The sequence below is a fragment of the Trichechus manatus genome, unplaced genomic scaffold, assembly GCF_000243295.1.
Source record: "Trichechus manatus latirostris isolate Lorelei unplaced genomic scaffold, TriManLat1.0 scaffold00049, whole genome shotgun sequence".
NCBI classification, from domain to species: Eukaryota; Metazoa; Chordata; class Mammalia; order Sirenia; family Trichechidae; genus Trichechus; species Trichechus manatus.
The window spans coordinates 13951857-13970598 of record NW_004443985.1 but is presented as its reverse complement, the minus strand read 5'-3'; the positions used below and the strand labels follow the sequence as shown (position 1 = coordinate 13970598).

The 18742-nt window shown below is 41.6% G+C and overlaps 1 protein-coding gene across 4 annotated transcripts in view; it reads left to right on the top strand.

Moving 5' to 3' along the window:
• RARB (retinoic acid receptor beta) overlaps nt 1–18742 on the top strand; it is a 479431-nt gene that overhangs the window by 352818 nt on the left and 107871 nt on the right. For all 4 annotated transcript variants that reach the window (XM_012555827.1, XM_012555826.1, XM_004377377.2 and 1 more), the window contains exon 3: nt 11902–12043. In XM_012555827.1, coding sequence (XP_012411281.1) covers nt 11932–12043 — 112 coding nt within the window. In that variant the 5' untranslated portion in view covers nt 11902–11931. The remainder of the gene's footprint in view (nt 1–11901; nt 12044–18742) is intronic.

Here is an 18742-nt window from a genome sequence, read left to right as displayed (position 1 = left end):
TGGAGGAGAGAGAGAACACTGTGGGCTTGGGGGTGCCACAAACAAGCATGACTGGACAGAGGGTGCGTGCAAGTTTGAGGGGCAGATGGGCTCTTAACCACTGCCTTTATGATCTCTGTGTTTAGAGGTTGTGGATTGGGAATAATGCTTTTTATCAGGTTTTAGCCTGTAGTCGGAGCCCTGGAAGCAAGGTGGTTAAGTGCTCAGCTGCTAACCAAAAGGTCAGCGGTTGGAACCCACCAGCTGCTCCATGGGAGAAAGATGTGGCAGTCCACTTCTGTAAAGGCTACCAAAAAACAAAACAAAACCTGTTGCGGTTGAGTTGATTCCAACTCATAGCAACTCTATAAGACAGAGTAGAACTGCCCCATAGAGTTTCCAGGGAGCGCCTGGTGGATTCGAACTGCCAACCTTTTGGTTAGCAGCTGTTGCACTTAACCGCTGTGCCTTGGAACCCCTATGGGGCAGTTTTACTCAGCCCAACAGGGTCGCTATGAGTTGGAATTGACGGTGGCAATGGATATGGAGCCTGTAGTCACCATGACTTTTCCTTACAAGGACAGCATCCATTTTGAGAGCTGGAGCTTAAGCAATATTTTCTCAATACACTGTTACTGAGATTTTTGTGCTGTCAGGGCAGTGTCTATAGTGAGGAGAAGCAGAAGGCTACATCCAATAAATCCTGGTTATTTTCCAGTTGTCTGTCTCTTGAAGACTTAAATGTAAATGCCTGACCAGCTTCCCTTCTCCTCCCCCCACATCCTCTCTGACTTTTTTCCTTTTCATTTTAGTTTTTAAGACATAACCACGTATAAAATAAGTGAGAAAATCCCAGTGAGGAGAATCCCAAAATGGCCCTGAAAATTCACTTGGCAAAAGTACACCAAACTAGAGACAAGCATATATACATGTATGTATTTTTTACTAAGGTCCTTCTTAACATCGTAAAACAATACAAGTACATCATGATGGTTCGTATCTCTGAAAGGCCTTTGGATGATGGGATATACAGAGTTACCATGGCGATAAACATTGTCATCAATCAGCATGTTATGAGAGCAAAGTCCAGCTTTGTTGATGGCAAAATGCTGCATACCAAACTTCTAAAAGACTTTAAAATTCATGCTCTCCCTCAAAGAGTTTAAACATATTTGAGCATGTTTTGGCTTTCTCTCCTTCTGCGTGCCTTTTTTCCCCCCTTCTTCAGTACAGATGAGGATCTTTAATTTGGGTCCAGATGAGATTGAGTAATTAATGTACAAAGCAGATGGGGTCTGCTGACTCCCGGGCTGAGGAGCTATTTTGGTTCATTTTCTTAGTAAAATAATCGAGAATTAAAAAACACAAAATGCGTTGGCTTCTTGCCGTGTTATATTTAGAGTAATCCTGATAATAAATCGGTAACTATGGGCTTCACTGTGGAAGGGCACAAAAGAACTGACCCAAGTAATCTAGAAAACAGATGTCTGTAGTTGGTTTAAAGTAAATTCTCAAGACCAGATTTATAGAAAGCTATGTGGAACCCAGTGAAATCTTCCATTTTAGGGTTTTCTGCTGCCATACAGTTTTTCTCCCTATTCTATCTCAATTCAAACTCTGAGAATAGGGGAAGTGCCCCCCCCCCCACCACTATAGTACTTGTAATATTTAACCTGCTGCTGCAGAAATTCTTGGGATAACTAACTGCTCGGTATCATATTTTTCCTTTTTTTTTTTAATTTACCCTTTGTTTCTTTGGCTCCCAAGTGGGGGCCTGAGACACCTAAGTGTTCCATGAATGAGCTTCTAGGGGCCCTCCTGAAGTCGTGAACAGATACATATGCTATTTGGGAGACGATTTTACCAAATTCTGGAAAAGGTCTTTGTGCTCCCTGCCCCTCAAAGTCCCTTATTCATGTGGGAAATAAAACCCAGTAGTGTAACATAGAGAGTCCCTGGGTGATGCAAATGGTTAAGCGCTCAACTAGTAGCCTAAAGTTTGGTGGTTCAAACCCACCCAGAGGCACCTTGGAAGACAGCCTGGTGATCTGCTTCAGAAAGATCACAGCCATGAAAAATCCTATGGAACAGTTCTACTCTGCACTGACAGGGTTGCCTTGAGTTGGAATCGATTTAACAGCGGCTAACAATAGCAGTAGAACGTAGGAGTCTCTGGGTGGTACAAATTGTTAACACACTTGGCTGCTAACTGGAAGGTTGGAGGTTCAAGTCTGCTCAGAGGTGCCTCAAAAGAAAGGCCTAGTAATCTACTTCCAAAAAATCAGCCATTGAAAACCCTGTGGAGCCTGTTCTAATCTGACACCCATGGGGTTGCCACGAGTCAGAGTGGACTCGATAGCAACTGGTGTAGAACATAAAATACCTCCGGAATGGTTTTCTTTTCTGACTCTTGCTGGGGTTGTAGAATTGCTCAGAGGCATCTCAGAGGGACCCTGGCGTGAGGGGATAGGAGTGATTGTAGTGGACATACTTAATTCTGTCTGATCAACACTCTTAAAACTAGCCTTAAGGTTAACCATAGGAGAAGACCAAGGCTTAAACATCTTCAAAAAGGTTGGAAACCTTTGCTGTTGATGGTATCCTAGTGCCAGGGCTGGCTACATAATCTGTTGGAGCCATTGCAAAATGAAAATATGGGACCTCTTGTTCAGAAATTATTAAGAATTTCAATACGGCAACAGCAGAGCATTAAACCTAGTGGGCCCTTTTGTGTGACCACAAAGGTTGCACACCCATACCGCCGGCCCTGCCCAAAGCAGGCCCACTGAAAGCAGCCAGTTTAACTAGCAGTGTTTACTTGTCTTATGAAACCCAAAATCTTTTCTTAGATTATTGGCTGCAATCCGTAATGAATTCGCTGCCTACGAACCAGAATGGAGTTAATGATAATCAGACCTGTACAATAGCTGGCCACTTTTAATAATTATTATTTTATCCAAGGTCATGTTTGGAAATATACAAAGACCTATTTTCACGTAAATTAAAAGATAATTTAATCCAACTGATAAATCTCTCATTACTGTTGGATCCCAGTTTATATTACCTAGTAGCGTTTCTTGTCTGGATCATGTTCCTCTAAAATAAAGAATGTTGTGAAAGAAATGCATTGGCTCGGTGCCCTTCTGGGACATCACAGACTTTGAAAGTTTAGACCTTGATCCCCTAATGTTGTGAGTTCAGGTTCTCAGTTAAGAACATGGGCCATCTTATCATTGGTATTCCTAGCGAGTTTTAATTAATTGGGGATTAAAAGGATTGAAAGCGGTGGCCTGTGGGTCTAACAGAGGTTGAGCTCTCAGGAGTTCTCCTGACAAAGAGCAGGGGAAGGCTATAATCATACTCTTCCGGAAGGATTAGTTCCAACAGAGACTCTGTTTTTGCTAACTCTGTAATCACTGCTGTCTTTAGAACCATGTTTCTAGGCATCTCCCAAAATATAGCCTTGCCTTTCTAACCTAGGCAAGAGTTAGTATGCCTGGATATCTTTTGGTCCAAGGGAGTTGTAAGGAGGCAGACCTGAAGTATATGGTCAGGTTCTGAGCTAGAGGGCAGAAGAGGGTCCTTCCCAGATAGCAGGCAAGAAGCGCTGTTGGATGATCGACCTCATAGATTAAAACAATCAAAACAACCAAGCCAGTTGCTATCAAGTCAGTTCTGACTGATGGTGACCCCATGTGTTGCAGTAATGGCTGTGATCTTTCACAAGCAGATCGCCAGGCATTTTTTCCAAGGTGCCTCTGAGTTCGTTCAAACCACCAACTTTTCAGTTAGCAGCCAAGCGCTTAACTGCACCACCATCCAGGGTCTCCTATAGAAGCCGTGGCTGTTAAAAATCAGAGTACTGTAGTCTACATTATTGTCCTTCATTCATCTTTACCAAATTCCCAACTCTGGAATCCTGTCCTGGCTGAGATTTATTTGTTTTAAACTAAAAATAAACACCTCTAATCCTCTACCCCTTAGGACAACTCAGCTTTCTTGTTTGGAGTATGAATTTTGGGACTTTTCCTCTTTGTGGCTCATCGTTCGGTCCCTTCCCTAACCTGACTTGTTGACTATTCTCTGTGTTACATTCATGCCACCCTCTCTGGTTAGGAGGAAACTCTCTGCTTGTTATCAAAATAGTGGGCTGTTTTTCTACTTTCTCCCTCCCTCTCACCCATTGTATTTCAGTGGGGTGAAAAGGTCTTCTCTTTTCTCTTTCTCCTCCCCCTCAAATCGCGCTATTTATAACTTTCAGATGTTGTCACGCATAGACTTCCACTCACTCTGGAGGGTGTTTTTTATTTGTTTAAGGCAACGTGTTTCCTGGTCTGCAAACCTTGTTTCCCAAAGTAGCTGCGATGGGATTATTCCACATTCACCTCCTACCGGCAGTGTCTTTGCTTCTGGCTGGAAATGGGGATTTGGCAGCTCCCCACTTGCCTGGGGTCACAGTCCATGGTGCTCCAGGCTCGCTGGACAGAATAATGACTACCTGGGGGCAGTCATCTGGTCACATTTGGGTTGAGATGAGGTTGGAAACTTTTCCCCTTAATGACTTGAGGAAGAAAGACTAAGTCATGCTCCTTGCTTGCTTTCTTCTTGCACCCCTTTAAACTTTGCATGGGATGGAAATTAACTCTGCAATAAACCCCAAACCAAACCTGTGGCCGTCAAGTCGATTCTGACTCATAACGACCCTATAGGACAAGGTAGAACCTCCCCATAGGGTTTCCTAGATTGCAATCTCTACGGAAGCAGATTGCCACACGTTTCTCCCACGGAGCGGCTGGTGGGTTTGTGCTGCTGACCTTTCGGTTAGCAGCTGAGTGTTTGACCATGGTGCCACCAGGGCCCAATGCAAATAAGTATGCTTCCCAGACTGCTTTTGGCAGTGAATTCCTTCTGACTCAATGCATTATCATGACTAAACCTGGTGTCAAATTGCCCCTCCCCCCTTTTAAACTTTTTTGCTTAGTGGCTTCCTTCAGATGATTTTGACACACTCCAGCCACCTTAAATTTACACCTGATGTGAATGCCTCAAAGGCGAAAAACCAATTTTGATTCAAAACACTACAGTATGAATTCTCACAAGCAACTTTATGATTAAATATGCATCTGCAAATTCCACTGTTAGTTCACAAAGCGAGGCTTCTTGGGCTAGACCCTACCCAGACCTGAGGGCAGGTTCGGGGTTTTATCTGTTTTTAGTGATACCTAGAGCTTAGTATCTGCGTTTAGAGTGTGTTTAATAAATCTATGATGGAATCAGTGATTCACAGCTCCCTGAGCCATCTTAGTGGAATACGAATATGACCCTAGTACCTTCCTGCTCAGAAACATGTAAACTCCTTGGTGTGGGCTTCAAGGACTTTCCCAGTCTGAACATCAGCCAACTCTTGCAGCTGTGTCTTCCACACACTCCCATCATTCATGGCTCTGCCATCCTGGACCACTGGCCTTTCCCAGACCTTCCTTACCCTGACCTCTTCTTCTTGCCCATAATGTTCCTCTTGGGGGAAAGCTTGCCATTCAAATCTTGCCCCTTCTTCAGAGCTGGCATCAAATTCTGATTCCCTTCTCCAAACCAAAACCAAACCGATTGCCGCTGAGTCAATTCCAACTCATAGCGACCCTATAGGACAGAGGAGAACTGCCCCATAGGGCTTCCAAAGCTGTAATCTTTACAGAAGCAGACTTCCACATCTTTCTCCTGCAGAGTGGTTCAAACCGCTGACCTTTCAGTTAGCAGCCAAGTGCTTTAACCACTATGCCACCAAGGCTCCTAGATTCCCCCCTACCTCCTTTGAATTCCTATGATCTTTATTTACTCGACAAATATTTTTTGTGTGCCTACTGTGTGCCAGGCACCATACTGGACATATTTTTAGTTTCTGCTTCCATTAAAGTCTTTTATCACATGGCTAGGTGGCATCATATGCTCCATACTGTTCACTTGACTCATGGTTCCAGGTAGATTAAGAAAGGGCAAAGACCACGCCTTATACATCATTGTATGCCCCAAGAGAGCCGACGTATCTACTCCAGTTAATTGGCACTGAATGAATGACTTGATAAGTGAATGAGTAAATATAGAGATGGCCTTTGGAATCATGAGGTTGTCCTCCCACAACAGCCTATATTGTTTGGGGATTCAGAACAATATTCTGTCCTTTTCTGAGAATCTGTAATTTAAACACAAAATGTACCTTGGAAATTGTCCAGAAGAAAGCTTTGAGAAAAGAGGTTTAGTCATTAACAATAGCTACCATTCACTGGGCACTTAACTATGTGTTAGGCATTGTGCTAACCACTTTACATGCATTTCCTCATTGGATACCCACAGTAACCCCATGAGGTAGATAATTTTATTATTCTTATTTAGCAGATGAGGAAACTGAGGCTTTAGTATAACTCACCCAAGGTCACACAGGTGGTCTGTAACAGTCAGAGTTCAAATTCATATGTGTCTGAGCTAAACCTAATTCTTAACCACTAGGCCAGTATCTAAACCAACGAAATTCACCCTCTGGGGCAAGGAGGGGGGAATATTATATGTGGTAGCATCTGAAAACTCAAAGGTAAAACACGGTCCATCTGTGGAAAAAAGCTACAAAAATTATAATAATGATTTGAGAGTAGTGCAGGTGGGAAAGTGGCCCGTCTTAATCTCATATCAAAATATGAGAAAGAGAGGAAGATAAGCCGCTTTTCTCCATGTCCTTATAGGTTTGGGGTTTAAGACCAACCCATCAAGGGAATTATGAATTTTTAGGTATTTAAGTATAAGAGGGTATTTATTTATTTTTTTATTATGCTTTAGATGAAGGTTTACAGAGCAAATTAGTTTCTCGTTAAACAATTAATGCATATATTGTTTTTGAGACATTGGTTGCCAACCCTTTGACATGTCAATACTCTCCCCTTCTCAGCCTTGAGTTCCCCATTACCAGGTTTCCTGTCCCCTTCTGCCTTCTCGTCCTTGCCCCTTGGTTGGTGTGCCCATTTAGTCTTGTTTTGTTTTATGGGTCTGTCTAATCTTTGGTTGAAGGGTGAATATAAGAGGATATTTAGGTAGAAGAGAAGCGGTTCTATTTCCTGTTGCTTTAGGACTGTGGTTGTTCTGCACTGTAGATAATAGGGGATAAGTTAGAGAAAAGGTACTTCACACCTTTGGGGGAATAGAAGTAATCTGGATAGAATATGAGTGTTCCATGATTATTTCTAAGACATGAACGAAATGCTTATAATGCATATGTGGCCTTCTCTGTCTCCCTCCCCCACCCCACCCTTTTTTTGGTTGGACACCCGTTCTTTGACAGCAAGAGTAGAAGAGCATGTGAAAATCCATGGTTAGAAAATATATGACTCAGTTTGTGATTCAGATTTATTTTCTTTATACTGGTAACTAGGGTGTTTATTGTGTTACTGGTTTTGACTATCACAAACAATCAACCAAAGTTATCATTAACCAACATAGTCATGGTTAGCCAACAGAAGTCATAGTTAGACAACATAAGTCATGGTTAACAAACAGAAGTCATGATTAATCAACAGACGTCATGGGTAACCAACAGAAGTAATGATTAACCGACAGAAGCCATGGGTAACCAACGGAAATTATGATTGACTAATGAGATTACAATTAATATCAGTAGATCTTTTACAACTTCAGAGAAATTTGGTTGCTCACTTTCTTACATGTAGATACATCATCCTTAAAGAATACAGGGAGCCCTGGTGGCATAGTGGTTAACAGCTCGGCTGCTAACCAGAAGGTTAGCAGTTCAAATCCCCAGCAGCTCCTTGGAAACCCTACGGGGCAGTTCCACTCTGTCCTATAGGGTCGTTATGAGTCGGAATCGACTCGACAGCAACGAGTTTATTTTTTGGGTTTTTTTAAGGAATACATTTGATATTGAGAAATATTTATGGGATTAAGGTACAGTAAACCCAGGACTATCACTCCGGCTCTGTGGTATGTACCAGTACAGTTTTATTAGGTGTTGAAATACTGAAATACTTTCCTACCAGTTGGTGAATAACCATGTCTTGACTCCCTCTACCCCCATCCAGTGGCACTGTCCTAGTCACAGAGAAACTGGATTAGGCCTGAAGGCTTATAGCCACTTGCTCTTGGTCCAGTTGTTGAAACATTCCATCTTCTTTTCCATGTGAATAAGTCCAGCCATGGATACCTGCCTCAGGTCCCTGATAGAGGTGTTGTGATGCTCAGTTCTAAAATAAATGCACAAGCTATCCAAAAACCCTCTTGTCGGTGTCCTTTAAGCTCTAGGCTTAGTCCCATGAAATTTCTGTTCTTGCCCATAGAGGTTGAGGTACTCTCCTTCCTTAAACTTCAAACACCACATCCTCCTTGACCATTGTTTTTGCCCATAGAAACTCCCTCATCCTAATTCTGTAAGTCATTCCAACTCATCACTCCTTGGTGTGATGACACATTCAGAATCCCAGAAATGTACTGCTGGAAGGAATTTTGGAAATAAGTCCCCCACTCCTCATGTAGGAGATGAGAGACCTTAGCCTCCGAGCACTTGTGACTTGCCCAAGGCTGTACAGTTGTGATAAGGAGCTGTAGCTCTTTCTCTACTCGGTTCTACCTCCTCTTTCCCCTGAGGTTGCTCCTCCAACTGGGGCCAAATCCTTCCTCTTTATCCTCTTGGCTTTTCTCACCCAGCCACCCCATCAACCTGTCTTTACCCTATCCCACTGACTTCAAGAACTATCACACCTGAACTTAGCACTTCTAACGTCCATTTTTATACATGACTGGTTTTGGTGAGAGTTTTGTTTCCCAAAGTATGGGGCTCTGAATTTTAGGTGGGATGGCTTCATGTCTTAAAATCTCATGGAATCACATAGTGAAACAGTTCTTTCCGAGTTCCTCATAGAGAAAGTCTCAAGTGAGTGATGATATGTCTGTCACACTTACTGAGCTCCCTTTTTAGGAAAGAGTGAGCAGGCCTGGGGCAGAATGCCTTTAGCAGATCCAGTATCCCGCTAGAGTGAAATAATATCTGATTACTGTATTATTGTTTTACCTTCACTTTATTTATTTTATGAGTGCCTTCTAATATTGACAGTTGGTGCTGGTTTTCCAGCTAACCCAGAGACTAAAAGTTTTTATTGAAAAGAAGGTTAGAACTAAAAGAAAAAGTGAACCTAAATACAAATATTAAGTAAATACAATTCAGGAGGTATGGGGATATGGCCACACACACACACACACACACACACACACACAAAGTCCTTAAAGCAGTGGTCTATAAGGGAGAAAGGTTTATATAACGATTCATAGTATCGACTGGGAAGAAGGAGGATTTGTATAATGTAAGCCTGTCTCTGGCCCCAGAGGGCATTTCTGTTTACCCAACCCATGTATAAAAATACCTTGCAGCATATATTTTAGTCAGCAAGTATTCTACTGTGGTGGAAATGATTTACTGAAACTTAGACCTTCTCCTGAAATCCAGCCAAAACTTTGATTTGGAAAACCAAGAAGTCCTATTTAGTTTCTGCCGTCATTATGACTGAACTACCCTGGCTGGATAATTAGTGACATATAAAGTTCTTTAATTCTCTCTCTTCTTTCATTTGAGCATCACAGGATTGTTTTTCTCCCCTCTGCGGTCACTCACTAAGAATTTGCTGAGCTGAATGTTAGGTTTTTGATAAATGAAGGAGGTCACCTTTGTCCATCACTCACTTCCTTCACACATGCAGAAAAGACTGTATCTTCCACTATGTCAGTGTTCCTTGGCACGAGAGCAATGGACGTTTCTGTAAATTGAGTTTGTACATCTGGCAGCCAAAAGTGTCCTGTAGGTATTTTTTGCAGGGAAACATATGTTTTGAGGTGTCCGTTCTACACAGATTCTGTTCGGGTTTCAGAATATTTGGAACTTGTTATTTTAGATTCTGAGCATATTTGTAGCTCCAGAGGTACAAAAATAAATTGTGTTTTCTTGGAAACTGCGTGCATCTGGGATATGTGACAAGAGCTGCAACCTTAAACAAGCTTTCCAGGCATTTACAGTTGAACCATGCCAGTAAAAATATGTTTATTTAGACATTGAAATCCTAGGGTGCCCACGTAAATATCCTAAACAAGGTACGTTACATGAGCTTTTGTTTAATGTACTTTAGCTTTGAATGTTTTTAGTTCTGGATCCTGGAGTGCTAAGGTACTACAGGGAAAGTTGAACTCAGATAATGAGTCTTATTTTCTGTTCAGCACATTTGGCAGTGGTGGTTCTTAGAGAATTGTTTCTAAAGTAGGCAAAAGTCAGTTCACAATTGATAAGGTGAAGCTCCTTGCTTTGAATACTCATAGAAGTGTAAGAGGTCCTTTCCTACTGGGCAATTAGAAGAGAGAAAAGAGAGAAGGTATACTCTTCACTCACTCTTCATTCATCTCTGTATTCATTAAGCATCATTTGGTTATCGAATGTTTGTAAAGCAATATGGTAGAAATGGGAGGACAAAGAGATAGTCAGAGACCCTGTGCTTTAAGAGCTTAACGTCAGCTTTATTCCATCAGCGTTTCACAGAAATCATGATGCCTTGCTTCTTTTGTCAAAATATAATATGCAAAAAGTTAAAAATTATATCTGCCATTCAAATATGCAGTAAGGTTTATTTACCTCATTAATGAAGCAAATCATAAGATAATATAGTTGGTTCAAAGGAGGATGTGGGAAAAATAATCAGAGTAGGTGAGTAAGAAGGAAGGGTAGAAGGGAGGAAGGAAGAAAAATAGATATATGGGTAGATAAGATAGATACATAGGTGGATATGGTGAAAGGGGAAAAAAACACTGGCATAAGATTGCAAAGTCAAATATAAAACTTATTAATGTCCTACAAGGTAATAAAATAATAACCATGGGGGTTATGTTTTCTGCCAGGTAGAAATCTTTTGCACTTATCCACTACTACCACCATTGCCGTTGAGTCAATTCTGATGCATAGCGACCCTATACTAGACAAAAATTATTTGTAACTTTCCAGTCTTCTATAATCTTTATATAATCTGGGTCCAATCAACAGTAAACAGTAAGTCCAAAAAAGTTACATTTCTCTGGAGTGTCTGATGACTCTTAGATGGGCTTGTCAGTGTTGTAGTACAGCGCTGTCCAATAGAACTTTCTGTAATTACAGAAATATTCTACATATGCACTGTCCAATATGGTAGCCATATGTGGCTGTTGAGCACTTGAAATACAGTGTGGCTGAGAAAATTGAATTTTTTCATTTTATCTAATTTTAATTAATTTTTATTTAAATAGCTGCATGTAACCAGTGGCTGCCATATTGGACAGCATATCTCTGATGTGCCATTAAATGGGCTTTCAGTAATTTTTCTGCCTTATTTCCAATTTTGAATAAATTTTGCAAATTAAATCATATTTTAAATGCCGTAGCAGGAGGTAAATATGTAAAAGAACTTGGAGAAGACCCCTTTGAAAAGATCTCATTCTTTCATGAGGCAAATAATGTCTTTTGCAAACGCAATGCCCTCATATATTGGGTTTCTTGATAGTGGGTTCACTTGAAATTGTTCTGCCCAGCAAGGGAGCCAGTCACGAAGCTTAACGCTGTTTGAAAGGAACCCAACTCTGCATTATATTTTCCAAGTGCATCTTCTTGGTATTAATTGTCCTTAGCAGGATAACAGTCACATCTAGTTTTGATTAAAAGGGACTTTCTGGTTTGCAACAAAGCGGGAGCCGCTATCAGTATTTCACAAGGGTTTTAAGGTTAAAATAAGTTGACTTTTCTGCTGCCATCATTTCATTACTCAAAGAGAGCAATCAATGCATTGATGAGGTTGGCTTTGCTTTCGCATGAAGGTCGGTTGTTTCACTTAGTTTTCTCATCTTCTCGCTTGCTTGCAGGGGTTTTTCCGTAGAAGTATTCAGAAGAACATGATTTACACTTGTCATCGAGATAAGAACTGTGTTATTAACAAAGTCACCAGGAATCGATGCCAGTACTGTCGACTCCAGAAGTGCTTTGAAGTGGGAATGTCCAAAGAATGTAAGTAGGTCTCGCTTTTCTTTCCTTCCTCTTTGCCTTATCTGTATGATTTGCTCAGTTTCCAAAAAATCAAAATGTGGAGGACATCAGTACGAGGAATTCAAACATGACACTAATGATATATTGCTAAGGGTAGGTGTAAACAGAGATGATGTGAAAATAGAATAACTGGAGATTTTCAGATAAAACTTGAGTGGCCGTTGGTGAAAAGGCAGGAGCTGGATGTCATGGATGGCAGATTTGTATTCGAGTCATTACTAACTCAGTGTGGCACTCAATCATATCACACAAGCCACTCAGTGGCTCTGTTTCCCTGTCTTGACAATGGGAATAAGGATTTTTCCCTGTGTCAGGAAGGATAAAATGGGACGAGAGGCATGGATGTTAACAGTCATAACAATCTGGTTTTTTGTGAATAAGGGGAAAGGAAAGAGACTTTTCTTGTAGAAACACATTTAGAAATTTGGGGCCTTGACTTTTTTCCAAGCTTGACTTAGCTTTTCTCTGCCAAACCATCCTCTCTTCCAAACAATAATACATTTTATTAATGCAAAAGAGAGCAGTTTAGTAAATTGAACATTGGTTAGTGGTCCATAAACATCTGATAATGGGAATTTGACATAAACATGCTTTAATATACACAGAGTATGTAGACCACAAAAAATGTTCAGTACTTGCAGTCTCTCTTTGGTGCTTTCAAATCTAGAGAACAACACCACCAAAGAAAAAAAAAAACAAAAAACAAACCCATTGCCGTCAAGTTGGTTCCGACTCATAGCAATCCTATAGGACAGAGTAGAACTGCCCCATAGGTTTTCCAAAGAGTGGCTGGTGGATTCAAACTGCTGAACTTTTGTTTAGCGGCCGTAGGTCTTAACCACTGCGCCACTAGGGCTCTAGAGAACAACAGAATGGCAGGCAAATAGCTTGGCTCAGACAGGTCTAAGGAAGACGTAAGGATGTGTGCCAGGTGAAGCTCTTACGAGTTTTCTGCTTCTTCACTCATTGTATCATTTGGGGATTTGGTGAAGGCCCACTGTGTATCAGGCACTGGGTTAGGGGACTCTGCAGAAGTGTGGGACATGGCCACTGCCCTCCAAGAATGTGGGGTGAAAAGCCAGGCATCCCAACCATGATCCTACATTGAGGCTGGAAGAATTATTTACAAGCCAAGGGTTCTTAGATTTTGTAACTTGGAAGTATGGCCTTGGGGAGATAACTGACTGAGGAGGGAAGACCCTCTAAGCCGAGCAGCATAGCTTGATGGTGCCCAGCTGGGAGACTGGTCCTCTGTTGAGAGTTACCACTTGTGGATTCTAGTGGATGTTTTTTGGTAGCCTACCTAGCATCCATCCCATCCCTTTACCTTTCCTAACTACACCCAGAGTTTAGTTCACTTTTCTGCCCCTCGTGTTTTTACCCTTCGGAGAAAACTTCAGGATTAGCATCAACTCAGTTGAGTCAAGCAATCAGCATATTCCATGCCCATCCATGATCATTGATTCATGTGAACACGTAACCTAGGCTGACCCAATGAGGGTAAATTGAAGACTCATGCTTAGAATATCGAGACAGAAGTGACCTCCCTTTCAATGCATGTGGACGAGGAAGCAAGTAGACACAGGTACCACTGGCAAGTATCCTCCAACCCCAAAGGAAGTCGGCTGAGAAAAAAGCAGGCGCCATGGATGGAGGAATGGAAAGCCAGACAGAATGTGGCCCCTTAATGGCATCAATAAGTTGCTAAACCAACCAACCCTGAAACCTCTGGCTCCAGATGATTTTGTTATATGTGCCAAGAATTACCCTTCCAGTTAGCTTGGGTTGGAGTTCCTGGCCATATTTAGAGTCCTGATGAACAAGAATGGACTGGACCGTCAGACAGGGAGGCAGGGAGGCATCTTGCGTGTGCCATCCCTTCTGTGAAGGATCTTTTCCCTGTGGGTAGTCCTATCTATAGATGGTGGGCCATTAGTCCACATTTCAGCCACAACCCTTTGATCCCTCTAAGTTTACAGCTATCAAATTATTTGAAATCAATGAATGTGAGTATATCAAACTCATATCCAGTGCTGAGCCACATTTTACCATTGAAGAGGAAAGCATGATATTGACCTGAAATGAACAGATTATGTATAATCTGTAAATGAGACTCACAAGACAGTTACCTAATGCTCCATTTCCAGTCTGACATTCTGTAGACATGGATGTCACACTGTATTTCTGTGGGAGAATTTCAGTTCAGGCTGAAATTATAAATGAGCAAGCCAGATGTGGACTTGGGGAAAAATCAGTATTTTGCGTGGGCTGGAGACGCATTTCCTGCTTACATTAGTTAAAACCCATATTCTGCTGCTCTGTAAAGACTGGCAGCTAGGTTGGCAGTTAAAAAAATATATATGTTTACACTCACAGGAAGACTCTAGTTTCAATCCTCAAGGAACTTATCACCTTAATTAAATTTAAAAAATATAGAAAAGGGATGAAAATGAGATAGTTATGTCCAAGTAGACAAAAATAAATATATTTTTGTTAGAAGGAAGTTGAAGGAGAAGAAATAACTCCCTGGAGTATAAGGATTGAGGGTCTAATAGAGTATTTTTTTAAAGTTGAAACAGAAGGAAGCAGGAACACATGAGAATCAGTAACTAATTATACCACAGTATGTGCCAACTGAAATGAACCCAAGAATAATAGATACTTGTAGAGTGTTAGAACTGAAAAAGGATCTTAGAGATTGATTTTCACTCACATCTCTTATTTGACATGCAAGCACTTTCGGACCCAGAAAGATAAAACGGTTTTCCTAGTAATCCCGAACTGCCCAAATGCAGAACCAAGACGTCAAGTCAGCCGCCTCTTTGCAGTGCTGTCTCTGCTATGTTGAGACTAGCAAGATTCACGTATGTTTTAAGTATCAATTCTAGCCATAGGACATGTCAGTTCATTTGTATTTGTCAGAACTCTTTGGATGCAAGTGACTGAAAATTCCGTTCAAGGTGGCTTAAGGTAAAAACTTGGCCCGTGTAACTGAAAAGTCCGGAGTAACAGAGTTGGAGCCAAGGACACACATTTGTTTTCAGGGCATTGTTTCTCCTAGTCTCTCACAGCTGTTTTTCTCTGTGATGACTTCATTCCCAGGAAGATTTTCCCTTGCTGTACCAAAGATGGTCACCAACAGTTCCAAGCTGATGGTCTACCCAATGAAAACAGAGATTCTTAGTTTCCAGTCATTCCCTCAAAGCCTAGGGGCTGATTCCAATTGGCCTAACATGGGTCATGTGCCTTTCTGAGAACATATGACTTGGCCAGGGGATAGAATACTGGGATTGGGTAGATCTGGATCATGTACTAATCCTAGAAGCCCAGGATTCAGGTAAGTACCACCCAAACCATGTGGGTCAAGAGTGGGGGAACAAATGACTCTCACGAGGAAATCAGAAAGACAGGAAGGAAAAATGACCTCATGTTCTCCATGACATGTCAAGTCCCACAGTCTGTTCCCAGAACATTCTTCTCAGTTCTTTTATGCTGTGAAGAAAAAAAGAAACTGAAAAAAAAAGTGAAGTATCATATTCTAGTAATAATGATAGCTAACATTCAGAAGGTATTTTCTATGTGCCAGTCACTGCACTAACCACTTCTAATACTTTATCCCATTTATTCTCCCAATGGCCGTGTGAGAGAGGTTAGTTATTTTCTTCTTCTTCTGGGTTTTTTTTTTTTTTTTTTTGGCAGATGTAGAAGCTGAGACACAGAGAGGTTAATCAGCTTACTCAGGGTAACACAGCTAATAAGGGGCAGCAGTGGGATTTAGACTCAGCTTAATCATAAAGTCTGAACTTAAACTGCAATAAATACTGCATCCCATAATAAGCAGGTTTTAAAAATCTAAGTTCACATAACCTTCCTGGTCTATTTTATTGGCGGTGGTTAATAAAACAATAATCATGCCCCTCACTCTATATTAGAGGTAAACGCCATAGAAAACCATGTGCAAATTTAATTTTTGTAGCTCAAATTTGGTTTTAAATGTACACGGGGACTTCCTAGTGAAAGAAATCCTTCAGCATGGCCCACCAGAAAAACCTGATTATTTCTTGATTTTTCTGTCTTGTAATTGCTGGTGGGTATACCTTACATTGTCCAATGCATTCTTATAGAACTAGGGGAGCCCTTTGCAGAGGGATAGCTATCTGTCAGACCATGGAATTTGAAAGCGGTAATGGCAAGTGAAGAGAATCGATTTACAGCATCATTCTAAAAGTGGTACAGAAATTTATGAAGAACTTGGGAAGGAGGCAAAGGAAGCAAAATGGACTCAAAGCTGAGTGATGAGCTTCTCCTGGAGGGGTGGGAGGCTTGTAATGTTGTCAGCAAAGGGAATCGTGCGGCAAAGCCCTCAAATACAAACAAGAAAGAAAAAGGAGAAAAAAATAAACGAAGATGTACAATATGGGATTGTGAAAGAGATTGCCAGACAAGCTTATGATACAAATAAGTGTCCGTAATAGGGAAGGAGAAGGTTTGAGGGGATGCTACTTATAGACTGTAGGAAGAAGGCCCTACTGACCGTATGCATTTGAGTTCATTGTAGAAATTCAAATAAATAGTTCAAATCTTTAAGCCAGGGGTCAGCAAGCTTTTTCTAAAAGGTTTGGTGTGGCTTTGTGGGCCATTGATCTCTGTCAAAATTATTCAACTCTGCTGTTGTAGCTCAAAAACAGCCATAAACCCGTTGCCATCGAGTTGATTCTGACTCGTAGTGACCCTATAGGACAAAGTAGAACTGCCCCATAGGGTTTTCAAGGAGTGGCTGGTGGATTCGAACTGCTGACCTTTTGGTTAGCAGCCGAGCTCTTAACTACTGCACCACCAGGGCTCCCCAAACAGCCATAGACTATACACAAACAAATAGGTGTGGCTATGTTCCAGTAAACTTTATTTACAAAAACAGGTGATGGGCTATATTTGGCCTGCAGGCCATAGTTTGCCTTTAAGTGACTAAACCTGTGGCGAATCATGCACCTTAGAGCTGCTCTGTGATCTCAGGCTTGGCTCCCCTCCCGCTCTTCTTCCACCATACTGGACCACACCTACCTACGAGCCTCACACCATCGTGTTTATGCAAAGGCTTTTCCCTAGAGTTGGGCTCACACCTCTTCCTTCACGTGAACGCCAGAGCCCACTGAAATGACACCTCTTCTTTGAAGCTGCCCCAAAATACCACCCCACACTCTAGGCAGAATTATTCATTCTTCCCCCTGTATGCCTGTGTGCTTTGAACATACCACCATGAACCACAAACTTTTTATATTATAATGTAATTCTCCAGGCACCTGTGAGTCTCCCTCACTTAATTATAAACTCCTAAAAGGTGAACATCACGTCTTCCTCATCTTGTCGCTCCAGAACTTAGCAAGATGTTTTACTCGATGAAGCTAGATTGGTTGAGTGGTTAAACGTGGCCATTTCAGAAAGACAACTAAACCTGGCATCTCCCTAGCTTTACTTTCTGAAAATTTGTCAGACATAAGATAATTCTGGGTATGTATCCAGTCAAATCTTGGTCATCCACTTATCTGCTATGGGCCTAGAACAAGTTATTCAGCTTCTTTGGGGTTGTGTTTTCTACGTGGATACAAAGAACATTAGTATTGACTAACAGCCCAGGCATGTTGTGAGAACTGATGCTTTTAATCCTGTTTAGACAACAGTGTTTCTGCAGACTGCTTCCTCCTTTCATTTCTCTCCCCGGAAGACATCAGATCTCCTAGTGCGTTTGCCAGCAAAAAGGCTGAGCTTAGCAAGTGTCTTGTGTACCTGTGGGCAGTAAAAGCCCAGGTAAGGTGGAGAGGCCCCGAAGGCCCGAGATGGCCGAAGTAAATTGGCAGTGGACAAGGGGTGGAGTCCAGGATTCATCTTTGCCAAACCTTGGCTACCAAGGTGCTCACTGACAAAAGGAGGGGATCCATGGATAGGCTAGAATCTGGGGTCAGGAGGCCAAAAGGAAAATGAAAGACATGAATTAGGCCAGAGTCCAGACCTGTGAGCTTCAATGAAGGGAGAATGGTGGACCCTGGATGCCTCTAGCATCTGACCAGGTTCCCACGGGTCTCTGGCCACCCAGATTGGGTACCTCCTTTCTGTAACAAAGATGTTATGGAAGCTGCTCTGTCACCGCTCCTGTTATAGCTCTCCTTTTCTGTCTGAAAACCACCAGCATTAAATTAATTCTCTAAGGGATCTTCTTTGGATTGCTCTTTGAACTTATGTTTCTGTAGCCCGTGTCTGGGAGTCGTGGGCAAAACATGTCTTTGATTTTGTTTCAGCATGCTGCTTACTGTTTATTTTGCAGCATTTTTTTTCTATGACAGTTTCATAAGTGTATTTGTAGAGTGGAGCAATTGAATAATCTTGGAATTTAAGAGTCCCTCAGCACTCATTGACACCTTCTCATTTGGGGCATATTGAGCTTAAAAACAGCTTTTTATAAAGTCTCTAAATTCCGATTTATACAGTAGACACGAACGTCCCCATGGTTCGACTGGATGGAATGACTGTGCCTTGTATGCAGACACTTAGATCCTTCCATGGCAGGTTTTTGTTGTTCTGCTTTTCTGTGTTTCTTTCATTTCCCCTTTAGTGTTACACTTATATTCAAATAACCCTTTTGGATTAGAGGCACTTAACCTCAGC